General features: G+C 37.7%; 1 protein-coding gene across 1 annotated transcript in view; it reads left to right on the top strand.

Moving 5' to 3' along the window:
- Positions 1 to 27634, top strand: part of Strn (striatin) — an 81089-nt gene that overhangs the window by 36722 nt on the left and 16733 nt on the right. Inside the window, exons 3-9 of the mRNA XM_028773433.1 lie at positions 3337 to 3410; positions 8983 to 9061; positions 12031 to 12198; positions 13475 to 13610; positions 19215 to 19347; positions 23888 to 23998; positions 26746 to 26889. Of these exons, the coding sequence (XP_028629266.1) occupies positions 3337 to 3410; positions 8983 to 9061; positions 12031 to 12198; positions 13475 to 13610; positions 19215 to 19347; positions 23888 to 23998; positions 26746 to 26889 (845 nt within the window). The remainder of the gene's footprint in view (positions 1 to 3336; positions 3411 to 8982; positions 9062 to 12030; positions 12199 to 13474; positions 13611 to 19214; positions 19348 to 23887; positions 23999 to 26745; positions 26890 to 27634) is intronic.

Here is a 27634-nt window from a genome sequence, read left to right as displayed (position 1 = left end):
TATTTCCAAATTCTAATTCATCTTCTAAGTAACAGAATTAACGTTCAAAACACAAAGGAGTAACCATGTTGTAGCCCTGCTTAAAAATACTTGGTTAATTTCAAAGCAAACCTGCCTAAGTAGGCATTTTTTTTTTCCTGGTATCTTTTTTTGGACTTCATTCCTAGTAATTCTTTTGCCTGTTAAACCTAGTGTTGTATTTTGACCCACTGAGTGTTTCTGTTTTAAAAGCCAGAACTTGTCCTAAACACAGCAGTTATTTGTGAAAATTCAAACTGAATACCTTGTCCATCTTACTGATTGAGATTTAATTAAAATTTCACCTTGCTTTCTTTCCTATTTTATTTGACACTGCGCTTTACAGTTAGACAACCCCTTGCCTACGCCCCTCAGATGTATGCTTACAGATCTTACGTCAGTATGATAGACTTCATTTTCTGTGTCTGAGGCCTCCTCTTGTTTCTAGTCTTACTTCACTATAACTTGCAGGTTATTTTTTGCAGTCAGCACTCCACTTTGCATATGATGAGAAATCAGTGCTTTGTTGAAATTAATCACTGGGGATAGGGGGATGAATCAGGGGGTAAAATGCTTGCTGTGCAAGGTTAAGGAACTGAGTTCAGATCCGCAGTCCTCACATACAAAACCAGGCACAGCAGCATTCATCTGTGACCCCAGCAGGGGGCAGAGATTTCACACTTAGAGTTTTAATGACCCGCTAGTATAGCTGAGATGGCAAGCTCATGGTTCAGTGAAGAAAACCCTGTCTCAAAAAATAATATACAAAACGATAGTGGAAGACACTTAATCTGGGCTTCTGGACTCTACACGCACAATAATTCTTTTTAGCATTAACATTTAAGATGTGCTTGGACATGATTTTTAATCCCAACATACTGCTTATGCGGTAGGTTTTTAAACAAATCTAGAATAAACACTCTTTAGTATTTTAAATAACTTATTTAATGTGCATTGGTGTAAGGATGTTAGATCCCCTAGAACTAAAGTTATAGACAATTGTGAGCTGCCATGTGGGTTCTGGAAAGTGAACCCTGGTCCTTTGGAAAAGCAGCATGTGTTCTAACCACTGAGCCATCTCCCAAACTTCTCTCTAGTCTTTTATAATTATTAAACACATTCTATGTTATTTTATCCAGTAAAGGCCAGTTGAGAGTGGAAGTCTAGGTATATATGAAATATGAGATCTGTTTAGATTTGTTTATCTTGTAGTTCAAGTGAGACAGAAAAACAATAATGAACAAGATTGTTAACACGGTGACTTGAAGTATCAAAACAATGGGAAGCTATGAGTTTTTGAGAAACATTTTAGCATTTTTTCTTCCACAGAATGTTCCTAAGATTGAGGAGGGTTATTTTAGTAAAATGGTTTTTAGAAAATTTATTAAGTAAGGAAACACAGATTTTAGGAGCCAGAGCTTGTCCTAAACACAACAGTTACTTACATATTTTATTTCCATCTAAATTTTTGTGAAATAGTAGTAGATAATATGACTATTTTACCACATATAGATATCTTCTAATTATTTAAAGAAACTAATATTGCAGTTTTTTTCTAAGACCACTAGAATGCAGTAAGTATAATGCAGTATGTTGAATGGGGAATGCTTTCTCTCTCTGTGTTTACATAATATAATCAAGGCTCAGAGAATTTTGTTGCTACTTTTATTTAAGATATTATTATTTGCTATCAGGCCAATTATATTAGTTTGCTATTTTGACTTTTAACAAGATACTGTTGCTCTGTCTTATGGTAGATGAAATATTTCTGCAAAATCGAAAGATTTGCAATTACATTAAGAATATGTTTACTTATAACTAACTGTAAATGAAGCTAATGTCTGCACCTCACCTACTGATCATCAACACTATTGGGAAAACTTAGTTCAGTAATGAAATCATTGGATTCAGACACATTGGAAATATAGAGAAACATGTTCTAGATAATTTGGTGTCTATAATCTGTAAATTGTCTTAAGAGTCTCCTATATAAAATCTAGTGAATGAAGAAAAAAAATCTTACTTTTCTCTGTGACTACAAAATGATTATTGAAAAAGAATGAAGAATTTTGGTAATTTATATATTGGAATGAATAATTTCCTTTTTCTAATTTTAAATTATATAAAATGGTATGGCAAGTGCTCTATCCACTTTTTAAACATTAATCTGTTTTTGTTTTGTATATGTGAGTGTTTTCCCTGTGTGTGTGTCTGTCTGTATGTATATGTAGCACGTGTGTGCCTGGTGTCTGAGGAAGGATTTGGATCCCTGGAACTACAATCATAGATAATCATGAGTTGTCATATAAGTACTATGTGGATGCTTGGAATTGTACCTCAGGAAGAGTAGCCAGGGATCTTAACTGATGAATCATTAGAACACACACACCCTATTCTCCCCACACCCCAATTAATTTCTTATAAGGAAGAAAAGTTTTCAATTTGTTTATGTTTCTTTTCCTTCATTACTTAACTTTTGTTTCTGAAAATTGTTGTTTTTAGTTATATATTTTTACTGTCTCTCTTAACGCATTGAATACTTACTTTAAAAAAACATCATTTTGTAGAGAAGATGAGTTAAGATATACAAAATATTAAGCTGATCTGGTTATTCTTAGTTAATCTTTAATTTTTTTCTCTTTATCTGGATTTTTTTTGTATCATTTGCCTAGATCTGAGCTAGTTAAATTAGATGGCCAGTCCAGTTTGCTAAAAATAATAATACTCTGCTACCTTTAAAAAGAAATCAGACAGCCCTCCTAATCATGGGATGTTTTTCTGACTAAAGACAAAGTATATGTTGACTAAGGGAAATATTTAATCATCACTGCTAGGATATCTTGTGCAGCATAGATGATTTTGTCTGGGCTTTTGTTTTGCCTTGATAGCACACTATAAGAATATTTGAATTGTAATTACCAAATAAGACCCATAATATTGTAAGTAATGTTACTTTTTAGGATAAGTTCAAATATTGAGAAAAGTTAATGTAACAAAATAAATCGTTAGACCTCTTTTATTCATAGATGGTAAACTTCAGCTTATAGTCATCAAGATAATTTGAATGCAACAGAAATTAGAATTTATATAGTTCACTATAGTACAAAAGGAAAATTTATGATTCCTAGTGTTCTCCTTTAATTTCACTGTAATGAGAGTTGGTGATTCAACAACAAAAAAGGCAAGTATTTGACACCATGGAAATCTTGGGGCCTTTAAAAGTTCTGGGCATGCTCAGCCAGGACTACTGCACACTTCTTCTTAAAGCTTATTTAAATGTGTTTCGACATGGTTTGTATTTTCTCATTTCTTTGTTAGAGCCAAATACCACAAGTTGAAATATGGGACAGAACTGAATCAGGGAGACATGAAGCCTCCAAGCTATGATTCTGGTAAGTCTAGCTGTAAAGGAAGTTTTAAGTAATAAAAAGTTAATGTCTAGAATTTTGTAGAAACATTGAAACTTTAAGTTAGTATCTGCTTGCAGTTATTTTTTTTTTGGGGGGGGGTGCTAATTATTTAGCATCATGAGACCATTTTATACTACCTTTTTTTTCTTCATCTGTATCCTTTTTTAGTTCATAATTTTCTGCCTGTGTTCTACAGTCAGTAGAAGGTTCAGATATGATGGGGTAGTATTGACTAGACTCACTACTTGTGTTCTACAATCAGTAGAAGGTCCTTAACATTTTTTGAAATTCTTTGATACCTATTATAATCTCTCTGTTGACCTCCAGTGTTATTAATTTGGGTTTTCTATATCTTTTAATTCAGGTCATATTTTGTTACTCCTACTTATCTTTTAAAACATTAACTCATTTCATCTATTCTTTTTATTTTTCCATTTCATTTATTTCTGCTTCAGTTTTGATAATTTCTTTCCACCTATTGCTTTTGGGCTTGGTTTGTTTTTGTTTTTTCAAACTATTGAGGTACATTTTAAAGTTACTTATCTGAAATTTTACTCTTTTTTTAAATTTTTTTAAAAATTTTTTTTCTCAAATCATAATTCATTCACATAGGGGTTATAAACACAGAAAGGCAGGACGTGGGGAAGGGGATGACACTGGAGTGTGGGTGCTCAGGGGGAATACAGATATCTTCAGAACCGGGTATCGGCTGGGTGAAGATTCAGGAGACAAGTCACCATGACTCTGCCTATGACTCGCTTGTCCCCATCTAAGCTTGTATTGTCTGCCAAGGCTACCTATTTACAAGGTCCATGACCACTCAGGCTTATAAATTTCCACAAAAGCTGCCCGTTGACATTAGCTTATAGCCATCTGTTTCAGTGTTCTTCCACTGAGACCAAGACTTGGTGTTAGTATACATGTATGACAGGCCCACTGCTGATTTTAGACCTATGGCTGATTTTAGGCCTACAGTGTGTCAGCAGGGCTGCCCCTGACGTCTCCTCCCTTCTCTAAGTATAGAAGGGCTGTGGCAATTCTAAACTTGCGAAGGCGGGGATAGAGGCCTGACCTCCAGTATTTGAAGGGGACCTTGTAATGGCTCTGGTCCCCCTGTCGTTGTCCAGTGAGGCATGAGGGCCATACCCGTCCCGATGTCTTTTTCCTGGAGAGGGGATACTTTTAACATCAACCCCTATGCAGTCAGGCTTGTCCCTCAGGGAACCCAGAGAGATATTTTTATCTTTTATTGATAGTCCCTTGCAGTGCTTAGCCTCGCAGCCTAAGCAAGAATTCAGATCGCCTGTCAGAGGGGGTTCTGGGTGGCCCCTCAATGCTTGGTCTAGGGGCAGAAGTCCCCCCTTTTTAGGTTGGGTGGAGATGGGTTTTGGAAACACCCTGTATAAAGTACCAACCTCATCTTGAGTCTCGTGGTCCTCCATAGCTAACTTATGATAATGTATCTGAGTAGATTTTGCTACCATATTATTTATCTGTTGTATCACAGAGTTAGTCAGCCTATTTGAGAGCCAGGGACCAGCAGAAAAAAGCAAAAAGAACCCAAATAATGGTCCCAAGATGGAAGGAAATAGGGTTGACAACCTTGGAGAGGCTGTAAATCAATTCTTGTACCAGCATTCATCTGTCTCTTTCTCTCTCTGATTTTTCTTAGGGCCTTCACTGCCTATTTCATGCTCTCTTTAACCCTCCTTGTCTTGTCTATGTAAAGGGAACCTTCTTCTTTGAGGGTTGTACACAGTCAAGAGCTGTATGCAGCCGTTTCTATTGTACTAGAGTAAATCAAGTCCAATAAGGATCTTTTTGATTTTAGGAGGTCTCTTCAGACGGCGAAACGAGGGATTTCTTCAGATTAGTGATGTCAATCTCTAGCTGTTTGATGTTCTTGTCAGTGGCCCTTCAAAGGTCTGAGTAGTATAAGTTCGGAGGCCAGCATCTGGATTAGAACTTCTAACTGCAGACATCACGGGTGATTCATTTTTACCTGGGATACTGCCTGAGTTAAAGCTCCTGGGAGTCCCTCTTTCTCTCGGTTTTCTGGTCTTGGGTATAGAGCTGCCGCCTGTGACCTGCTCTATGCTCAGGCCCAGACCGGAAGTCGAAATTTTACTCTTTTTCTTACTTTTTTCATTTTTAAATTGTGTATACATGTATGTGTAGATGTTCATGTGCACATGAGACAGGTTTCTGTGGAGCCCAGAAGAGGGTAGTCATTGGGTCCCTGGAGCTGGAGTTACAGGTGGTTGTGAGCCATGATACAGATGCTGAGACCTGAACTCAGGATCCTCTGCAAGAACGGTCCACACTCCTGACGTTGAGCCACCACTCCAGCCCCTCTTTCTGCTTTCTTGTTTATGTTTGTAGGTACTTAGAGCTATAAGTTCCCCTTTTAGGTTTTCTTTTGTTTATTCCAGAGGTTTTGGTGTGTTGTGTTTTCATTTCGGTTAATTCCAAGAATGTTTTTCTTTGTTTCTTGATTCCTTCAGTGGTCTATTCATCATTCACTAACTGTCTTGTCCTATTTTGTTTTGTACAGTTTTGTTTAGTCAGAGTCTCTGCTGGCCTGGAACTCTCCCTGTAGACCAGGCAGGTCTCATGCACAAAGATCTAACTGCCTCTGGGAATCAAGGCCTCTGCCAGCACACCAAGCTCAATACTTACTGAGCTTATAATCTCTATTACTTTGTGTGTTTTTTCTATGCTTTCCTTTGTTGTTAATACCACGTTTTATTCTATTGTGGTCAGATAGAATACATGCAGTTATTTCAATTTTTCTAAGTTTGTCAAGATTTGTTTTGTGTCCATGTACGTGTCTATTTTAGAGACATTTCTATGGCCTGTTGAGAAGAATATTCTATAGTGTTTGGGTAAAATATTCTGTAGATATCTGTTAAGTCCATTTGGTATTTGGTGACATTCAATTTTAATGTTTCTCTTCAATTTTTGTCTGGTTGACCTGTCTGAAAAACTGGACAATTGAAGTCACCTACTATTATTGCTTTATTGTGGTTTATCTGTAGACCTTCTTTCTACCCATTGTCTCGAAGTGGTGTCTATCCTTGAGAGTGAGGTGTATTTCTGGTAGACAACAGAAAGATAGATCCTGTTTTCTGATACAGTTGGTTCTAATACAGTTGTATCCTTTAAGGGTTTGAGGCCATTAACATGTGAATGTATTATTGGAAGATGGTTATTAATTGCTGTCATTTTGTTGATTTTTGTGGTGTGTGGTAGTCTTACTTTGAATACCTGTCAACCTATCATATTTAATTTTTTTTTTGTTTGCTTTTTTTTTGTTTTTAGAGACAGGGTTTCTCTGTGTAGCCATGGCTGTCCTGGAACTCACTCTGTAGACCAGGCTGGGCTCGAACTCAGAAATACGCCTGCCTCTGCCTCCCAAGTGCTGGGATTAAAGGCATCCGCCACCACTGCCCAGCTTTAATTTTTTTCTTTATCACCTTAGATGTGCTTATTCTTCTGTTCATCCTGGAGCATTCCTTGTATTCTCTGTAGGGCTGGTTGGTAGTCACATAGTTCCCACCAAGAAGTAAGCTTTATTCTCATGGGCCTGATCTTTATATGCAACTTGGGTCATATTTCTTTCATCTTTAAATACCACCTCTGTCTTAGTTAGGGTTTCATTGCTGTGAAGAGACACCATGACCACACCAACTCTTACAAAGGAAAACATCCAGTTGGGATTGGCTTACAGTTTCAGAGGTTTAGTCCATGATCATCCTGGCAAACAGCATGACAATATGCAGGCAGACATGACGCTGGAGAATGGAGCTGAGAGTTCTACATCTTAATCCGAAGGCAGCAGGAGACTGTGTGTCACCCTGGATGTAGCTTGAGCATATAAAACTTCAAAGCCTGCCCCGCAGTGTTAACTTCTTCTAGTAAGACCACACCTACTCACTCCAACAAGGCCATACCTCCTAATCATGTCACCCATTCAAACACATGAGTCTATAGGAGCCATATCTCTTCAAGCTATTACACTCTTCCTTTTTCCCTGCCCTGTATACTTAATGTTTTACTATAACTTGGTATAGGGAGTTCTCTATACCTGTTTTTGTTCTCTGTGCTTTTTGTACCGGAATGGGCATCTCCTTGCTGGGATTTTATTGAAGATGTGTTATAAGCCTTTGGCCTTGAATTCTTTTTCTTGTCTTATGTCCATAACTCATAGATTTGGTCTTAATTGTGGTGTCCAGTATTCTTGCATATTCATCCTTTTTTTAACACCTTTGATTGGAAGAGTCTGAGAGGGCAGAACCCAGGTGAGCTAGTCTCTTACTAGGCAATGTGAGTAGCTGGAAGGGCCGGAAGACATGGTGGCCCGAGTGGCTTGGGAGTCCTAAGCGAGGGCAGGATCTGGTGGCGCGCTCAGCGTGGGCCCTGAAGGCAGAGGTCTCCATGCTTCTTTAGAACCTGGAGCTCACAGACTCAGCTAGACAGTCAGCCAGTAAGTCTCAGATACTCTTCAGTCTCCCAACCTTCCTAGTGGTGGGATTATAGATACAGACTGGCCTTTTTCTTTTCTTTTTTTAATTTTTAGTTTTTAAAATGTGAGTGATAGTATTTACTCAAAGCCTCATGTTTATGTAGCAATTATTTTACTGATTGAGCCATGTCCCTGTAACACCAGAAAAAAATTATAAAAATAAAACAGGTACTTTTTCAGAAGACTATCATAGTTCTATATTGTTTGTTTTAAAACAGTATATTTAATGACAGTATATAAATGCTATATGTATATAATTATTTTAATCCCCTACCCCATAAGTTTAACAGAGCTCTTTAGGCGTTCAAAGGGCTAGTTGCTATGCATAAACAAACTTTATTAGGGGGATGGAGGTATGGCTTAGCTATTAATTTCATTGTTTTTGACACAAGGTCTCATGTAGCCCTGGCATGTTGTCAACTTTTGATCCTTCTGTCTCCCTTTCCTAAGTTTGGATCACAACCTTGTGCCACCATGCCACCGTGCCTGGTCTCATGCAGTGCTGGGGATAGATAGAATCCGTGGCTTTACACATGCCAGGCAAGCAGTCTGCCCACCGAAGCATGTCCCCAGCTGAGACAGTTTCTTTACATATGTGTATCACATTGTTTGGGGTTTCTGGTTTTTTATTTGTTTTCTTTTTAACTACCATTTCTAGGTTTTATAATATTTCTATGTGGTTCTCACTCTGTAACATGATTTGATGGGTCTTTGTCTTAGAGGAAAATTCTCAGGCTAGTGAAAATGAAAGAAAAAAAAGTGTATTCGTTCTGGTGCTCTAAAGGGAATCTGGTGGAGATTCCCTTAATCATACAGAGTTCTGTTATCAAAATTGTTAAAAAGCATTCATATTGTCCTGAAACATACCTTTTAAAAGTTGTAGTTTCTTTCTTTTTTCTTTTTTTTTGTTTTTTTCAAGACGTAGTTTCCTATTCTGAACCTTATAAATGTTTATTGGACACTGTTTATGAACTGGGTTGTCTAAACGTGTAAAATTAGTCAATTTCATTGTAATTTAATATTCTCCAGATGAAGGTAATGAAACAGAGGTGCAGCCACAGCAAAATAGCCAATTAATGTGGAAACAAGGCCGGCAGCTACTCAGACAGTAAGTACCAAGATTAAACGTTCACTTTGTTGACAGTAAGAACAGTTTTTCATGCTTCTCTTTTGTATTTTTAACTCAGATGTTTCTCTTGTATTACTGCTGTGAGTAGCATTTACTATTCATTTTTCATATTAAACACTTCCCCCTCTGTTCTAATTTATGTAGTTAAAGAGTTCTGTGTCATTATTATTTTCTTTTCATCAACTCTCTAAACAGATGTTTTACTACAAACCGGTAAGGATCCCCATACACATTTCATGGCAAGCCTTTTCAGAACACTGAAGAACTCTGAATCCCCAGATTTTGCACGTATGGACTAACTGGGACTCTACAGGGGTTCTGATGTCAAATAGCAGACTAGACCTGTAGTCATGGAAACCGGCATATAGATTTATGCCAAAATAAAAGGAAATTTGATGTCATTCTCCATTTTGGACTTTTAGGGTGGGTTATTAGTAGTTTATTTCTAAGTTTTCAAAGCATGTTAATGCAATTCATTCCTTTTGACTAGAGGAAGGGAATGTTAAAATATCTCATACCTGTCTTTTATCTAGAACAGTGGTTTCAACCTTCTTAATGCTATGACCTTTTAATATAGTTCCTCATGTTGTGTTAACTCATAATCAAAAAATCATTTTTGTTGCTACTTCATAACTGTAATTTTGTTACTGGTATGAATTGTAAATATTTGATATGCAGGATTTCTGATATGTAACCCTTATGAAAGGGTTGTTCAATCCACAGAGGGGTTTTGACCCATAAGTTGAGAATTGCTGATCTAGACAAAGTTAGAAAAGATTTAAACCATTAGGTGGATTTTTGTTTCTGTATACGACATGTATTTCTCTTTTCAACTTTATTTTTGGTAATAGAAGTTGAACCTAGGTTCTTAAGTATGCCAAGCAAGTTCCCTGCTTCTTGTACCAATGGGACTTTGTGGTTTTATTGTACCACATGTACCTCCTGTTTGCTTGTTTACTTATTTCTTTCTTGGTGTGGTCTCACTAAGTTAACTAGGCTAGCCTTGAATTTGTATGTTCCTCCCTGCGTCTCCTCAATAGCTCCATTACAGGTAAGCTCCACCTGTCCTAGGCATTTTCAGTTTTCAAATGGCTGAGTGTGCTTAAACTGCTGTGGAAGGCTAAGCAGTTAAGAGCACTTTCTGCTCTTGCAGAGGACCTGAGTTCAATTCCCAGCACCCACATGGTGGCTCACAACCACCTGTAACTCTAATTCAGGTGATCTGACATCTGCTAGCCTCTGCAGGCGCTAGGCACACACATGGTGCATGCAGGCAAAGCACCCATACACTTAAAATAAGAAAAAGTTTTAAATGCTGATTAGCTTTTTGTTGTTTTTGTTCATGAGAAGTGATTTCATAGTAAATTAAGACATTTTCAAAACTTTAAACGATTTGTTACATACTTTTTGAAAAAGGTGACATTTTATCAGTAAGCTATGTATCAGCTATTTAATAAGACTAATGTATCTCTGGCAGAGCAGTTTAAAACAGATACATGTAATTTAGTTTTGCTGCCAAAGCAAGGTACATATCAAATTATTAATTATTAAAAGTAGAAAAATGAGCTAGAGAAATGGCTTAGGAGAATCAAATATTGGCTGCTTTTTGCAGAGGACCTGGGCTTGGTTTCTAGGGCCCACTTGTTGACTCAGAAACCTTCCTAACTGCAGTTTCAAGGGATCCAGTGCCCTCATCTGACCGCTGTGGACACCAGGCACTCATGGTGCACATACACACATGCATGCAAAACATCCACACCCATAAAATAAATACGCCTGAAACTTTTAACTATTAGGACAGCTTACTTTATCATAGTAGTCTTCAAAAATATCTGGTTAAATTCAAGAAAGTGGGAATAATAATTTCAAATTTATAATTTCAGATTTTTAAAATTAAGACTTTTCTATGGATACTAACAGGGTTTGAAAAGTGAACATCTTGATTTAATAAGACATCCTATCCCATTTGATGACCTATCTCTGTGAGACGTCTTTCAGCTCTAGTAACTATACAGATGAAATCCTGGAGTAAGCAGGACTTAAGCTAGCTCTCTTGTCACCCTGTGCTTTCCTCATTCCTTCAGTAGACCTACTGTATAAATAAACGCAAGTTGTCATTCTATCGTGATACCAATCTCATTTCCTTTGTTCTGGTCCTAAACTGCCAAGCTCGGTCTATTAAAACAAATCATTATCAGCATTTAACACTCGGGCTCTTGCGTATAGAGTGCTTTCTATGTTTCCTGGGTGATAGTAGGTCTCCTTGATGAGAATAAAAACAAGGTTAAGAGGGCTAATGTTGTACATCAAGTAAGTGTCAGGACTGGGCTTGAGCCGTGGATGTAACTGTATGCTCTGGGCTCCTTTTCTGTGCCTCTGACTTTCTTGAGCTACACAAATTCACATGAGTTTGTGTACCTCAAGTCCCACAATTTGTTTATTTTTGTTTTGGAATTTCTCAGGTCAGAAACATCTCTTTTTTAAAGTGACTGTTATGAAAAAAAATGTTATCTTTTTCTGTCCTGGAAAGAAACCATTTCCACTAGGAGCATTCTCTGCAGATTTTAGTTAATGACACTTCACATAAGAAATGTTAAAACAACGGGAGCCATTATTCTAAAATCGCAGTGGTAGAGTTTGGGTGGAGGGTGTTCTATTCTTCCTAAACCAAACCGTGTGCTCTGAAATACATTGAAGAACTGTTCTTCTTAGGATCAATGAATAGTGTATTGTATAGTTCTTTGGTTTGCCTCTGTGACTGTAGAGGCTGGTACTGCAAGAGACAGCTCCATCTGCAGCTGGAATATTATTAACAAGTCTTACTGACATGGTACTGTTCTGTTAAATCTTATATACTCAGTGAGCTTGAAGGAATACTTTTATTTACATTTTAAATTTTACAGTGCAAATTCCTGTGTGACTGAATTGTAAGGATCCTCTTTGTGCAGGTATCTTCAGGAGGTTGGCTACACAGATACTATTCTAGATGTGAAATCCAAGCGTGTGCGGGCATTGTTGGGCTTTTCAAGTGATGTCACTGACAGGGAGGATGACAAAAACCAGGACTCCGTGATAAATGGCACAGAGGCTGAAGTAAAAGAAACAGCAATGATTGGGTAAGTATTTTGTCTGGAAATTGTTTTAGCTATAACTTCAATCCTTACTGAATATTTTTGGTATAGAGGATATTGAGCTTTTAAATGATGACTTGGTAATAATGTAATTTTAGTTATTTAAATGTTATAAAAGTTCTGTTTAATTAGAAAGTCTTAAGATTAATTAAAGAATACAATTTTTATTTAGAGTATTTTATTTGCTTTAAATTTAAGGATTTAACATAGATTTTAATATTTTGAAGCTCTGTCAACCACTGTTAGATGTTGTTGAAATTAAATACAAGTACACAAGAATGATATATTATTGATGAATTGGAGATCAGAAAGTAAATATTTCTTTAATCCTATATTTTATATTATAATGTTGTTCCTCATCTTTCCTGTGATATAAAATATTTATTTAAAAAAATATATATACACACACACACATACATATTGAATGAATAGACTAAGTGTGACAATTCAAAAGTTATTCGAACTATTCAAGTTTTGTTTCAGACCATCATTGATATATACATAATTTTACTTAAACATAACAATAAACATAGTTCAGTAAAGAGATTATTCTTTATTAGAAAAAAATTGTCATAAATCTTTTTGGAATAAAAAAACAAAGAATCTGTGAATGTCTAAGTTTGATATTTACTTTTTTAAACTCATATTTAGGCTAAAAGAATGGTTTCAATTCAACTCTGTAAATTTCTTTGAGAAAATATAGTTCCAGTTATTTGGAATATAAAACTGTATAATTAGATAAAGGTTCAAAATAAAAATTTTGTAAACAAATGCCCTTGGACCTTTTAAAAATGAAATATAATTCTCTTTAGTACAACACGTGCATGTATGAATAGTTGTATTTTTACCTTGTGAGTTAAGTCATTAGACTTGTTATATAGTTGTAGAAGCTTACATGAGAGGTCCAAGGAGGAGCTGTAGAAAGAAACAGTAGAGATCCGAGGCAGAGTTCCTTAAAATAATAGTTTTAAAAGGAGCACATTAAGATTAGCGTGAAGGTCAGTCTGTGCAGTCAGAGGGGGCTCTGTCTGTCTGTCTGTGAGATTGAGGGCTTAACACTCAGTGTTCTACTTTTTTGCTTAATGCACAGAACTATAATAGCTGGGACCGATGTCGGTCATGGGGTGGTTTAGGGGATCATACATGCTCATATTGTAATACAAGGATAAGGTGCTGAAACCTCTCAACAGTTCTTTTTTTTTTTTTTTTTGGTGATATTTTAAAAGATTACCTTAGTATTATTGTACGTATTTTAAACCAGAAAATCCGAGTTAACGGATTCTGCCTCTGTGCTGGACAATTTCAAATTCCTTGAAAATGCAGCTGCAGATTTCAGTGATGAAGATGAGGACGAGGACATTGATGGGAGAGAGAAAAGCGTCATTGACACTTCCACAGTGAGTAGGAGAACTCATTTCAGTGTTTTTACGTGCCACAACGCATGTGTTAGAAGTCTGTGCACTTAACATCTTGAACTCTTAAAACCTTTTCATAAATTTGGGCAAGCAGAAATTTTTTTTGCTGATTTTATTTTGCTCATATTTTAAGTATAGTATTCTCTCCACGGTATGTTTAGACTTTGTCAATTCATTAGAGAAGGCAGCTCTCCATGGAGCTTCAGAGCGTGCTGAACACTGCATGTTCTAACAGTGTCCTGGTATTGTCTGTGATGGCAGACACAGGATGGTGCCTGATGGTAGCTAGCAGCAACTCTGAGATGGTTTTTGTCTCTCTAGGGAGAGCTGCAGTACACGCTCTGCGGTTTCAGACCTCTCCCTGCCGTCAGTTTCTTCAGTTGTTTAGAAGTCGTAGCTGTTTAGTCAGCCTTCAGGTGTGCTGACTTTCCCATACATTTCCTACAATAACAAGTGTCTCTGGGTTACAGTTTCTTCTTTCTCTAGTCTTTTTCTCCTCTTTCTTTTTCCTTTATTTCTTTTTCTCCTTTTTGAAGAAAGAGATGAAGACATGCTTTACTTAGATTCCGCAAAGTGTGTACATTTTGTCTTTAAGAATAGGAAGAAGGAAACTTAAAATGTGAAGCAGAGGGATCCAGTGTCAAAGGCCATAGTTAAGGCTTATGACCACATCATGTTCTTTTTTTATTTTTTGCAAGGGCTGGGGTTGAGATAAAGTCTCACCATGTAGCTCTGTCTATCCTGGAACTCACTGTGTAAACCAGAGTGGCCTGGAACTCAAAGAGATCTGCCTGCCTCTGTCTCCTGAGTGCTGGGATTAAAGTTGCCTGGCTTTAATTATTTTTCTTAATATGTTTGGCCTAATTTTATTAGTTTGTAAAATGAAGATTATAATAAGTACCTCATTTAATCCCCAGAAGACTCTATGATAAATAAGAGATTGTATATGAAAACAATGTTTAACTATAATGTGCTTTCTTTCTTTTTCCCCCTTCTCCCTCTTGCTCCAGCCCCACTTGCTCTGGGCCCCTGCTTGGTCTGGGTCCCGCTCGCTCATAATAGGACCTCAGATCTCATTATGGATGGCTGTGAGCCACCATGTGGTTGCTGGGATGACTTCTGGAAGAGCAGTCAGTGCTTTTAACTGCTGAGCCATCTCTCCAGCTCTATAATGTGCTTTCTTAGTATAACTTCTGTTTTTGATGCTTCCTACTTTCTGGGCTTAATCAGAGACTATTATTTCTGCCACATTATTGTGTGTATATGCCACTAATCATTTACACTGCTGATCTTAGCCCTACCAGAGATAGTTTTGAATATCAAGTAATCACCCAAATTTTTCTTAGCAACACAAGATATAATAGCATGTGCTGACCTAAAGGTCTGATCCTCTGCTTTGTTGTAATCATGCAGAGTTGTATAGTTTCTTACAGACTTTGTGTGACAGTTGCTTTGAGATACCATTTTCCTGACAGAATACCTTATTCATAGCCTAGTGGCAAATAAGTCTTGTAAGTTCTTTGTTGGTAATTATATTAGTTTAAATATTTTAAAATCTATAAATTGATTATTAAAACTATATTAAATGATCAGATTGGAAAATTTTAACAACCTAACCATATGGTTTCTTAGTGTTTAACCATTTAATTTCTTTTTATGTAATTAAATTCATAGTATTGATAGCATTCCAATTGATAGCACAGATCACAGGATATTGTGAACATGCATGAAGGTCCGTCCAATGGAAACAGACTTGCCTATTATCCACATTTAAATACTGGGTTCAGAAAGCTTTTCCCCATCTTTACCATATGCAAGGTACTAAATCCAAGGTCTTACATTTAATAGGCAAATACAGTACCCCAGCCAGAGAAGAGAAATGTATTTAAATGACTGGATATTTTTCTTAACAGTTTTATTAAGTTTTACATTGTATTACGTTAATTTTCACACACAGCTGTAGTCTGATACATGTCAAAAGGATTTTTAAAAGTTTTAAGTGTATACAATGGTAGGAATGACTTATAAAATGTATTACAACCTACACAGAGAAAATAGTTGAAATTTGTCCTGTTAAAAATGCTCATAGAGCAAATAGGTTTTTTAAAAACAGTGTTTAAGGCTTGACCTTTAGTACCAGTACTTGGGAGATGGAGGCAGGAGGATACCTGTGAGATTGAGGCTGTCCTGGTTTGCACAGTGAGCTCTAGGGCATCCAAGACTACACAGAGAGACTTTGTCTCAAAAAGAAAGTTTTATTATTATTTTTTTAATAAAAAAGTTAATAGAGCTAAACGGAGAGAATACGGCTACTGTGGGGTGCATTTCGGCTGTTATATGCATGGTTTCTCCACAGCCACACCCTGTCCTTTCTTTCTCCTGGTCTCAAGGTTTGCTTGTTCCTTGTGTTGCTGGCTAGAGCAGTGGTTCTCAACCTGTGGGTCGTGACCCCTTTGGGAGTAGAATGACCCTTTCCCAGAGGTCACACATATCAGATATTCTGCATATCAAATATTCATATCACAATTTGTAGCTATAGCAAAACTACAGTTATGAAGTAGCAACAAAATATTTTTTATGGTTGGTGGTCAGCACAGCATGAGGAACTGCATCACAGGGTCACAGCGTTAGGGTGGTTGTGGTCTAAAGCATCTCCATCTTTTGTTCATCCTCTTTCCTCTCTGTTGCCATTACCGGATCGTCCTCATCACCTCACAGTAGTGATCTGAAATTATAAATGCATAAAATATTATCTTCTGTGTAAAAGATTATTTCTGCAGAAGCATTTGCCTTATTCAAAAGGAAAAAATGGAATTAAGAACCGTTAGGTGTGGTTTTTAATAACATAAAGAATCCTAAGCCCTTTTGAACCAACTTTTTTTTAAATAGTAATTTTCAAAGTTGTTCTTTTTTCTAACCTGCTTGAAACTCCCTAGTCTATAACTCATATTTCTTTTTTAAAATCCTTTAAAATGTTAGAATATATCCCTTTCCCCTTCCCTTTTCTCCCTCCAGCCCTTCCTAGCTACTCAACCTTAAAATCCTCCCATGTCCTCTCTGTACTCTTTAGTTGATGGCCTCCTTTTAAAAATTATTATTGTTACATGCATGTATGTTTGTATATGTGTGTGTGTATACAATAACAAATACATATAAACACAGTTTGCTGAATCTGTTTTTGTTGTGTGTGTATGGTTTCATGGCCGACCACTCTACACTGAGCAGCCAGTAAGGGGCTCACCTCCCCGAGCAGTGACTAGTTGCTGTCGTTCTTTATCTAGGAGTGGAACTCAGCTAAATTTCTCCTTTCATGCTAACATGTTTATTGGCATTGCTATTGTTCCGCTCTTGTTTGCAGCCATTTCTTGGACAGACTGTTCCACGTGCTTTACAGTGGGCTTCCTCCTTGCATATAATTCCCTACGGTCCCCACCCCTACTGCCATGTTCCTTGAGCAGAGATGCAGGAACTGTGATGCAGGTGTATCCATTGGGGCTGGGCTCCCTTTCATCTGTTGATGTCTGTTGTGTCTGAGTGTAGTTTTCTGTGATCATCTTCATTTGCCTTTCTTTTCTCCTTAGTTTCTTAAGTAGAAACTCTCCTTATCTTTTCCTTTTCTTAGGAAGGAAAGTATTACTATGACAGATTTTACCCCTTCCAACTTACTGGTCCCATTTTTCTTTTGTAATCACAGCTCTTTTTTTCTTTGGTGCCTAAGCATAAGAAAGCACATGAGTGTAATGATGGCACGGAGCTGATGGTGGGCTCATTGGTTACCTAGACGTGTGTTTGCCCTCAGAGTTGCTTTTGTTCCTTAACACCATGTTTAGTTATAGCTAAAGCCCCAAATACTCTGACATTGAATTTGAGGTTCCAGGTACCATTTCTGGCTTTTCCCTGCCCTTTTTGTCTGGCACTGAGGACAAAGACTTTCCATCTTTTTTGTTGTTTGTTTGTTTGTTTTTGTTTTTTGAGACAGGGTTTCTCTGTGTAGCTCTGGCTGTCCTGGAACTGACTCTGTAGACCAGGCTGGCCTCAAACTCAGAAATCTGCCTGCCTCTGCCTCCTAAGTGCTGGGATCAAAGGCGTGCGCCACCGCCCAGCTTTTTTTTCTTTTTTTTGAGGACTTTCCATCTTGATGGCTAGTGGTGGCTGCCCTGATGTCAGCTGTATTCCTAACTTAGGAGTAGGTGGTACTTTACCTGTAGAACTGTGAGGACAGGGCAGCCTGTGGATGCTTGCCTGCTTGTCTGTGTACCATGTGTGTGCCTAGTATCCATGGAGGCCAAAAGAGGGTGCTAGATCCCCTGCATCTGGAGGTACAGACAGTTGTGAGCTGTGATGTTGGGGGCTGGGGAATGAACTCAGGTCCACTGAAACAACAGCCTAAGCTCTTCACCACTGAGCCACCTCTCCAGCCCAGTGCCAATCTTCAGAGACATTGTTTTATACCTGAGTTTTGTTGCTTAGTCAAAACTAGAACAAGTTCTCAGGAAATGGCTTATGGGTAATTAGAGAAACATTTGTTATGGGCTCTCTGCTCAGAACCTGCCATGATTGTCTGTGGGTTTGCTAGATGCTAAGCTAAGAAGTACTGTAAGCAGAGCAGTGTTTCTTATTTTAGGGTAATACTCTCCGTAAACAGAATTAGAACGTCATTAAATATCAGTTTTCCCTGTTTTTGTATGCATAGCGAAGACTGACATATATATATATACTGAGTATAGACATGTTGGACTCAGTACTCACTATCCAGTTTACCTTTTAAAACTACTGGCTTTGTGGTTCCAGAGGTATTTTTAAATATATAAAACTGAGTCATAACAATTCTTATATTAACCCTGAGTTATCTCACTCTATAATATTAATATTTTAGGGAGGGAAAGTGAATCTGTAAGAACTATTGACCTGGACACCTGGTGCATGTCTCTCATCCCAGCATTCTGGAGTCAGGAACAGCTCAGTGTCAAGACTAGCAAGGGCTACAGAGTAAGGCAGGAAATAAAATAGGATTGTTAGAGAAACAGAGGAAGGTGGAAATAATATAGGAGCCCTACAGTGTCTTCTGATTCCAGAGGCATTCGTTTCTGAGTTTGTAGTTGTGGCTGGCTTTGCAAGAGTGCCACATAGGTGTATGTAGGTATCATGGTGCTACTCTGGAAACAAAACATTTCACTGTTTACTGAACCTGTTCTGTTTAAATTAGATCAGAGTCTGCAGGCTGTACACACACTACATCTAAGGAATGTAAGATTTAATTGTTCTCATAACAAGAGTGTGACTTGTCTGTAATTTAAGTACAAATCTTACTTATCCAGCAATATATAGATTTAGTTTAAGTAATCTATGATACCTTTGAACAAAGTTTAAATTACTGCTTTAAGATGTATACTGCTTATTTTTAAGAATACAATGTATCTAGCTGAGTTAGGTGTTGCAGTTCTTTAGTATAGCCAGTAGGTACCTTCTGAAAAATGGTTTCTTCGCTTACTCAATTACAAAGGATCCAGTCTCTTTATTTAAACTAAATGCATAATGTTTGTTTTTATTTTAGTTTTATGTTTTCCCTCCCCCACCCTCCATCAGATTGTTAGGAAAAAAGCACTGCCTGATACCAGTGAAGATCGAGATACAAAAGAAGCTCTGAAGGAGTTTGACTTCCTCGTCACATCAGAGGAAGGAGACGAGTCTAGAAGTGCAGGCGATGGAACAGACTGGGGTAAGGGAGCACACTGGATCCAGTCAGAGGTCTGAATAAGTCCAGGGTGTTAATGTTTCACCAGGAGGGCAGTGTCTGGGAAACACTGGGCTCTGAAATGTTACACATTGGTGAAGCTTGTCCACTCTTCCTTTCTGTCTGGGTTGTGTGAGTGCCTGTAAGAAGCTTGTGTAGCTGCTAACTCCTCCTGTGATGTGTATGGGATGTATATACAGAACAAAATTCAATGAAAACACGGGCTGCTTTGTTTTCTGCTTAGACACACAGAACCTGCTGACTTAGACTTTGGGAAAGCTTAAACATGAGGATGTAGTGGAGGACTGAGGTTTCGTGTATCTTACATCTTCTAAGTAAGTCCCGTTATGTTAGAGAACTGTGGTTTCTCTGCTCCCTAGGATCTGACGTATTACACAGGCATAGCTGGGGGCTGTGCAGATTGCTTTAAATAGCTGTAAACAGCTAAAACTGTTAACAAGCATTGTAACCAACATTTGAGGACAACTTCTGTGACAGATTCTTCTAGTTCTTAAGGAATTGTGATTAATCCTTCAGAGGTGATCAGTTCTGTTGGGTATGTGCATATGTATGTAAGAGAGAGAGAAACAAAAGAGAAGGGACTAGCATTTGCTCAATTATTTATTGAGAGAATGTAATGCTGTTGGTTACTATAAGATTTCTTTTAAGTGTACCTCTGTAAAGCTTCTTCTTAGTGTTCTTAAAAGATGAGCAAATGATTTCATGTTTGAAATACTCAGTATTTTGTTCATAAAGACGAATGACACAAATATTATTTTATAGGTTTATACAAGTATTGCTATAAATGACACAAATATTTTATAGGATTGTAGACTGCTGTTTAGGTGTAGATGTGTCACATTATGAACTTTTCACTGGCTTCTGTTCAGGTAGCCACTTGAAAGAGTGATTTAGTAGATTTGAGAGCTGGAACCAAGACTATATATAGGTCGACAACATGGGACTACTTATATCCAGCAAAATCTTATTTTATACTTTTAGTTACGGACATTAGAAATAATAATTTAAGTCTTACTTAGAAATACATTTATTCTCTGAAGAAAAGAAATGAAAGAATTCTAAAGTTACAAAAGGAAAAACCAAGGTGCTTTTTCCTTCTTGATTTACACTAAAGTTTTTCTTTCTTTACACTTATTGATCATTATAGTGACTGGAAATGCTCTTTGGGTAAGCTCAGCAAACAGGTTGCCTCATACTTTTTAAATACGAAATATATAGTTTTTTTTAACTTTTTTTTTTAATGTCTGAAACTATACAATGAACATCTTATGATCACTTCACAGAATAAACATGATTATCTTATACTGTGTGTACCCCAGTAGCATTGGTCTGCAAGAGGCAGGTGATCTGACCGATTCTTTATATTCAGGGTAAACTCCCACTCCTTGACCTACTCCAGACCTATTGTAATGTTAGAGGCATTTGTGGATGCTCAGTGACTTTGACTGTTGGGGCGTGAAACAAATCACTCGTCACTTTGTAGTGAACCTCCCATGAGAGAAGGGCACCGTAGTGCATCTGAACTCTGCTGTCTCTACAGCCTTGAGACTCAGGGAAAATGCTTTCCAACGCTGGCTGCCAAGGGCTCTGCCCAGCAGTAAATACTAATATTCTGATATAGTAATTATTAGATTTTTTTCTTTATTTCATTAAATTACAGATTTTCTACGTATATAGTTAGTTACCTTTAAGACCTTACCTTCAGGGACACAGTCTGGGACTGTTGCTGTTGCCTGTCCCCCTCCCTTTTTTTTGTTTTTTTTTGTTTTTTTTTTTTTTGTTTTGGAGACGGGGTTTCTCTGTGTAGCTCTGGCTGTCCTGGAACTCACTCTGTAGACCAGGCTGGCCTCGAACTCAGAAATCCACCTGCCTCTGCCTCCCAAGTGCTAGGATTAAAGGCATGTGCCACCACTGCCCAGCACACCCCTCCTTTTTTAAGCAAAATCTAGAACTACTTTAGGCAACTACAATAAGAAACACATTAAGTATTTGAAGAGTTTTTTTTTTTTTTTCCAAGACACCAAAATTTGAAAACCAAGTAGAAAGTGTTATAGGTCTCTTTTCTGGCTTTTTCTTCTGAGCTTATTTCTCAAGTTATTTAGGTGTTTTAGATAACAATTTCCCAAGTCCAGTTGTTGGGCTGGTATTACACTGTGCCGTAGTGAGCTCTTTTGCTGAGAGGTTCCATGTCGCTGAAGATAAGACTGTCTTTCATTGCTAGTCTTCTTGCGGGCATAGTTAGTATTGGCTTATTCTGCAGAGACACCTAGATTCTGCCTGTCTCTTGTAACTTTGTTCCCTCTAACTAAAGAGCCACAGCCCAGTGTAACTTGATGTACAGCAGCGTATGTACATTTGAGTTTAGTCTGCACGAAACAGATGGTGATCCTGTGCTAGATCTGTTAATGAATGTGAGGGCGTAGAAGCTCTTGGTTGATAGGAGATCTGTTTGCCAGGAGCTAGGCCTTGAATTTTATTTCAATTTTTTGCCTTTAGATTTATTGTATTTTATTTTACCAGTGTGAGTGTCTTGCCTGTGTGTATGTCTGTGTGCCATGTGCATGGCTGGTGTCTGAGGAGGTGAGCGGAGAGTGTCAGGCCCAGGGACTGGGGCTATGGATCCTTATGACCTACCCACGTGGTGCTTACAGGTGAAGTCAGGTCCTCCGCAAGAGCAGGACGTGCTCTGAACCCCACGGAACCGTTACTCCAGCCCCTGGTCCTTTATTTATTTATTTAAAGAATTTTATAATTGTCAGACATGATGGTGCACAACTTTAATCCTAGAGCTTGGGAGGAGGAAGCAGGTGGATTTCTATGAGTTCGAGTCCAGGCTACTAGATAGTAAGTTCTAGGACAGCTAAGACTATGTAGTAAGACCGTGTCTGAAAAATAAACTTTTTAAAAATTTATAATTAAAATTCAAAGCACAGAACTCTAAGTTCAGAGAACTAGATCGTAAATCTTGTGAGAGAAAGAGATTGGCTGATGGTTGGCTGGTTGGTTGTACTTAGCTCAAGAGCCTAGTGAGCCTGGGGCAGGTGAATGGATATTGTCTGTGACCTACCATTGCTGCTGCTGGTACGAGTGCCTTAGACTGTAATTACAAGTGTTTAAGGCTACCAGGATGGCTTAGCAGGTAAAGAAGGAGAGGACCTACTCCAGCAAGTTGTCATCTGACCACGTGTGTGCTGTGGCTATGCGTGCACGCATGCGCTCGCTCTCTCTCTCTCTCTCTCTCTCTCTCTCTCTCTCTCTCTCTCTCTCTCTCTCTCTCTCTCTCTCTGAATAAACAAAATTTAAAATATTTTTAAAAGATTTGGTAACAATTACTTACCCCTGGAAGAGTGCACTATTCCTACTACTGATAGATATTATATCAGAGATCTAACACACTTTTTGAAGTTGGAGTAAACTTAACTTGCTTTGAAAATAGATTTCTGTTTATTCCGATTTTTTTCCTCAGGTAATTCCAGCGTTAATTCAATAGATAGATTGATCAAGTACTCTCCATGTCCTGTGACTTGTAGATGGCAATTCAGCTCCTGTGGTACTCAGTGGGGACCTAGCACTGCTCATAAAATGAGCACCACATGCCCAGAGCATATGCCTCCTTTTTTTTTTTTTTTTTTTGCTTTTGATAATTAGCAATTTTAAAAAGACCTTTTTAAATAATAAAATATAATAATGTAAAACAGAAACTAACACATCTGAATTGGACAAGACAAACAGAAGGAAAAGAACCCAAGAGAAGGCAGAATACTCACAGACCTACTCTTTCTCACACTCAGGAATCCCATACAAACACTAAACTAGAAGCCATAGTATATCCTTGAAGGACGTAGTGCAGACCCATGCAGGCCCTGTGCTTGCTGCCAAAGTCTCTGTGAGTTCATGTGAGTTTTGATCATACTGAGTTAGAGGACTTTGGTTTCTTGGTGTCCTCCATCTCCTTTGGCTTTTAACTCATTCTGCCTCCTCTTGTGGGTTCTCTGAGCCCTAAGGGGAGGGATTTGATGGAGGCATCACTTTTAGGGCTGAGTGGCCCAAGGTCTCTCACTCTCTGTAAATTGTCTGCTTGTGGGTCTTTGTTTTGTTCCCATCTGCTGCAGAAGGAAGCTTCTCTGATGATGACTCAACAAGGCACTGACTGATCTGCCTGGCTGGAGTCTTAAAACTCGAAAAGACCATTTAAGATGATTTTGTATCATAATAGTCTTCTATCACTGTATGTGTACGATATGAAATACATTGGCAATGATGTATCATCCTTGGAGTTAGTGAAATATCTAGGTTTATTTTTTTCGTCTTTTTCAATGGAAATGTTTTGTTAATTAGGAAATTGAATTGATCTTTGTTAGGTGTTACATTTGTATGTTATATATATGAGTATAAGAATGGCTTGCTTTGGTGAATGATATGAAGAAAATCATTATGTCTTTCAGACATTGCCTTAGAGTTTGATATTTTGTTGAAGAAAGACTGTTTGTCTCACTCTGTTTAGAAAAGGAAGATCAGTGTCTGATGCCTGAAGCCTGGAATGTGGACCAGGGAGTGATTACCAAACTGAAGGAGCAGTACAAAAAGGAGAGGAAGGGGAAGAAAGGGGTGAAGAGTAAGTGGAAACGTTGTATCTATAAGTGTAACCTCTGCATCCCTCCATCTCCCACATTGTTCTCAATGTTTTCCTAAGACTACTTACTATTTCATTTCTGCTCCTGACCTCTTTCCTGCTCACCATCTCTCAGGGGTTGAAATTAAGCAACACCTGTTTGACTATGAACTTAAAACTCACATATGAATATGGGATTTTAACAAACATGTAAAGATTTGGGAGAATGTTGGCCCGTGCATTTGAGTTGGCTTTTGCAGAGCTGTCTGGTTACTCACAAGGATGTTTATTTCTGATGGCAATTTATAAATCTTATTTAATTCAGTTTGCTAGCTGTCCACAAAAGTGATTGCTTATACTTTCAGATCTTGAGACAAAGAAGTTAATTTCTACCCCTGAATAGTCTTGTGTATTCACAACACGCAGTTCATTTGCTCTCGTCTGTATATGCTATACAGGGCACACAGTCAAACATATAATTTAAAAGAGTCTGTTTTCTAATGTAAATGTTTTGGCTAGTTTAATTTATAGCAGTATTACCAAGTGCCTTTTTCCTCGTTTCAGTAAAATGTATGCCACATCAGAAACAGAAGCCAAAATGAAATTTTAGCCCTGTGGATCATATAACTCATTATGCAAATGAAAAGTTTGTCAGTAGATGTAGTATGTATATAAGGAAATGCAAATCTTGTCAGAACCTTGATGAAAATAATATTAGACAGTTTTTAGGGACTGGGGATGTAGCTCAGATGGTAAAGGGTTTCCCTAGCATGCATGCACAAAGCCCGGGGCTCATCCCTGGAGCTGCATAAAGTGGGTGTGGTGGCTCATGTCTGTAATCCCTGCACTCTGGAGGGAGAGGCTGGAGGACCAGATAGGTGGTCAGGGTCATAGTTAGCTATATGAGGAATTAGAGACCATCCCAGGATATATGAGACCTTGTCTCAAAAAAACAAAAACCATCTTTTTGGGAGAGTAAGATTAAATCACCTTCTGTGCTTCTACTCATTGGCATGGTAAATAATGAGTTTTCCTTTCCATGACAATAGGAACTTTGTCCTTTGAGATGTGAAACTAGTACAAAATGAGATTAAAATCTAAACTTAGTGTGAAATGTACTTATAAATTGCAAAAGACTGGAAGGATATGCTGTATTCCCTCCTTACTTTTTAATTATGGAAAAACATGAAGAGCAGTCATTCCTGCAGACCTTGTGTTACAATCTGGTAGTTATTTTCAAGACATTTCAATATTTAAATCTTAAAATTTATAAATTCTGAACTCCATGAAGTCCATGTCCATTAGTGATGATAGCACAGGTTTAGGAATCACTGAGTGATGAGATTACTTACTTTACCTCAGAGTAGATCAAGTCAGAGTGAGAAAGGTAACATTAGAACAAGGCTGCTTCATTCATTCCTTATTCAAATAAGCTAAACTTAAAAATATATTGTGACATGAATTGCAGTGGCTTTTTAGAATGAAGTCTGAGCCAGTTAAACTGAAATGTTTAGGAAAACTTGTGTATTATACATTAGAAATATTTATATTTCTTTGGGTCATTACATTGTAAAATGAGTATCTTAGAATGTAAAGATCTTTTAATTGAAAAGGTAGCCAAGACTTCTGTGACTCATTTACTCATACATCATAGTTCGAATTTAGCCCTTAAGATCTAAAACTGCACCATTTGACTGGAACAATATTCCTATTAATAGAAGCAATTGGAGTCCCTGCACTGGGCATTATGATGCATATTCAAATATATAGCATGTGGGCTTTTTAAGTGAAGCAGCGTCTGTCTCCGGGGAGACTGTGAGCGCCTGACACTGAGGTTAAGGAGTATAGACTAAGGTCAGCAAAGCTTGGCTGTCACTCTCACTTGTTCTGTGTAACACAGCAGTGTGAGGACAAGTGTAGATCTGCAGTGAAGGAAAAATTGGTGCACAAAACATTGATTTATAAGTAACACTTTTTAATTGAGCTCTTACCCATTGTAAACTTTTTGATGTTTTTAATTGGTCTAGTGTAAATATATCCAGTCAAATTGTGTACTCCAGTCATACACATTATGACTTAAATTTTTCTAGGTATTAATTAGTTAAAATTGCTTAGAAATAGTTGTATTCTTTGCTGGTATAGGAAATACCATAACGGACTATGGGTAAGATTTTCCCATTCTTAATTAAACTTGTAACAGGAAAAACTACCGAAGATCTGTTTCAGCCTCTATCCTATATAAAACAGTCAAAACAGGGATGTGGGAGAATGAAGAATCAAAGCCCAGGTAAGTAATCAACAGGGCATGAGACTTCACTCTGGGTTCTATAGCCTCAGGATGTAGGCAATGGATGTAACTTAATTTAAACAAGCAGAGGTGTTACCCTGAGTTCACATTAGGTTCACGATCTGAGGTTCTCTATCTTCGTTTAGACCACTAGTCATTGGCTTCATTGTAGATAAGTATGACTTTTAATGATACGTACTGGACATGACGTTCTTTCTCATGTAATGATACCATTAACTTTATTTATAAAATGTATATTTAAATATAATTCTTTTCCAGCAATAATAAACTCTTAATAGTTGAAAACTTCAAAAATAACTACTCCTTATTGATCGATCTAGTAGGATATTTTAAAGGTAAATGTTGGCAGGTGTGAAAAGGTTTATTGTGCAGTTTTTATGAAATGAGTGATTCTGTTTTCTCTTTTTCCTCCTCTGCCCTCCCCCCCCCCCGTTTTGGCTAGGGCCCAATAGGTCAAAACTACAAGATATGCTTGCTAATTTGAGAGACGTTGATGAACTTCCCTCCTTGCAGCCATCTGTTGGCTCGCCTTCCAGACCCAGCAGCTCCAGGCTTCCTGAACAGGAGATCAGTAGGGCAGATGAAGGTGAGCATGCATGTGGGCCTAGAGCTGAACTGAGCCTTCAGAGAGCACAGTCTGCACACATCCGCTTTCTTACAGCAGTGGGGGCTGACTTTAGCATCCGTCTGTGATTTGGAGGGAAGAGCGTAAATTTAAGAACCAACTTTTAGTTTCTGGTTTTGAAGATTCCCTAGCTCCACTGGCAACTCAGTGTTACCAGGCCTACTCCATGCCAACACTGAAGAAATTGAGTCAAAAAGTTGGTACTAGGTGTTCACTTTGAAAGTCAGCATAACTACATTTTTAAAAATGCAGAGACACAGGACATGATGACACATGCTTTAATCTTAGCACTCGGAGGCAGAGAAAACTAATTCTCTATGAGTTTGAGGCCAGCCTGCTCTACATAGCAAGTTCCAGACCAGACAAGGGCTACATAGTGGGACCCTGTCTCAGAGTAACAATAACAAAATGGAGGAAAGCCACCTATTGTCATTTTCTGTTTCCCATGTTTCCTTGGTCCCTTTCAAAAGTTTTTATCTGATGGCATGTACCTTTTAAAAACATAGTTACAGCCATCATGTAGAATAGTTTTGTTTTGTTTTATGTTTAGTATAAAATCATATTGATGATTTTCAAGTTCAGCCTTAATGCTATATATTATACTGTAGATTTGAAATAAAATTCTTTCCTTAAAATATTTTGATTGTTTCTAGTTTTTCCACAGTGCAGTTCTATGGTATACAAATGCAGAAAGTTTAAGGTTGGA

The sequence above is a fragment of the Grammomys surdaster genome, unplaced genomic scaffold, assembly GCF_004785775.1.
Source record: "Grammomys surdaster isolate TR1022 unplaced genomic scaffold, NIH_TR_1.0 227, whole genome shotgun sequence".
NCBI classification, from domain to species: Eukaryota; Metazoa; Chordata; class Mammalia; order Rodentia; family Muridae; genus Grammomys; species Grammomys surdaster.
The sequence above is the reverse complement of the archived record's forward strand: the minus strand, read 5'-3'. Positions and strand labels throughout refer to the sequence as shown.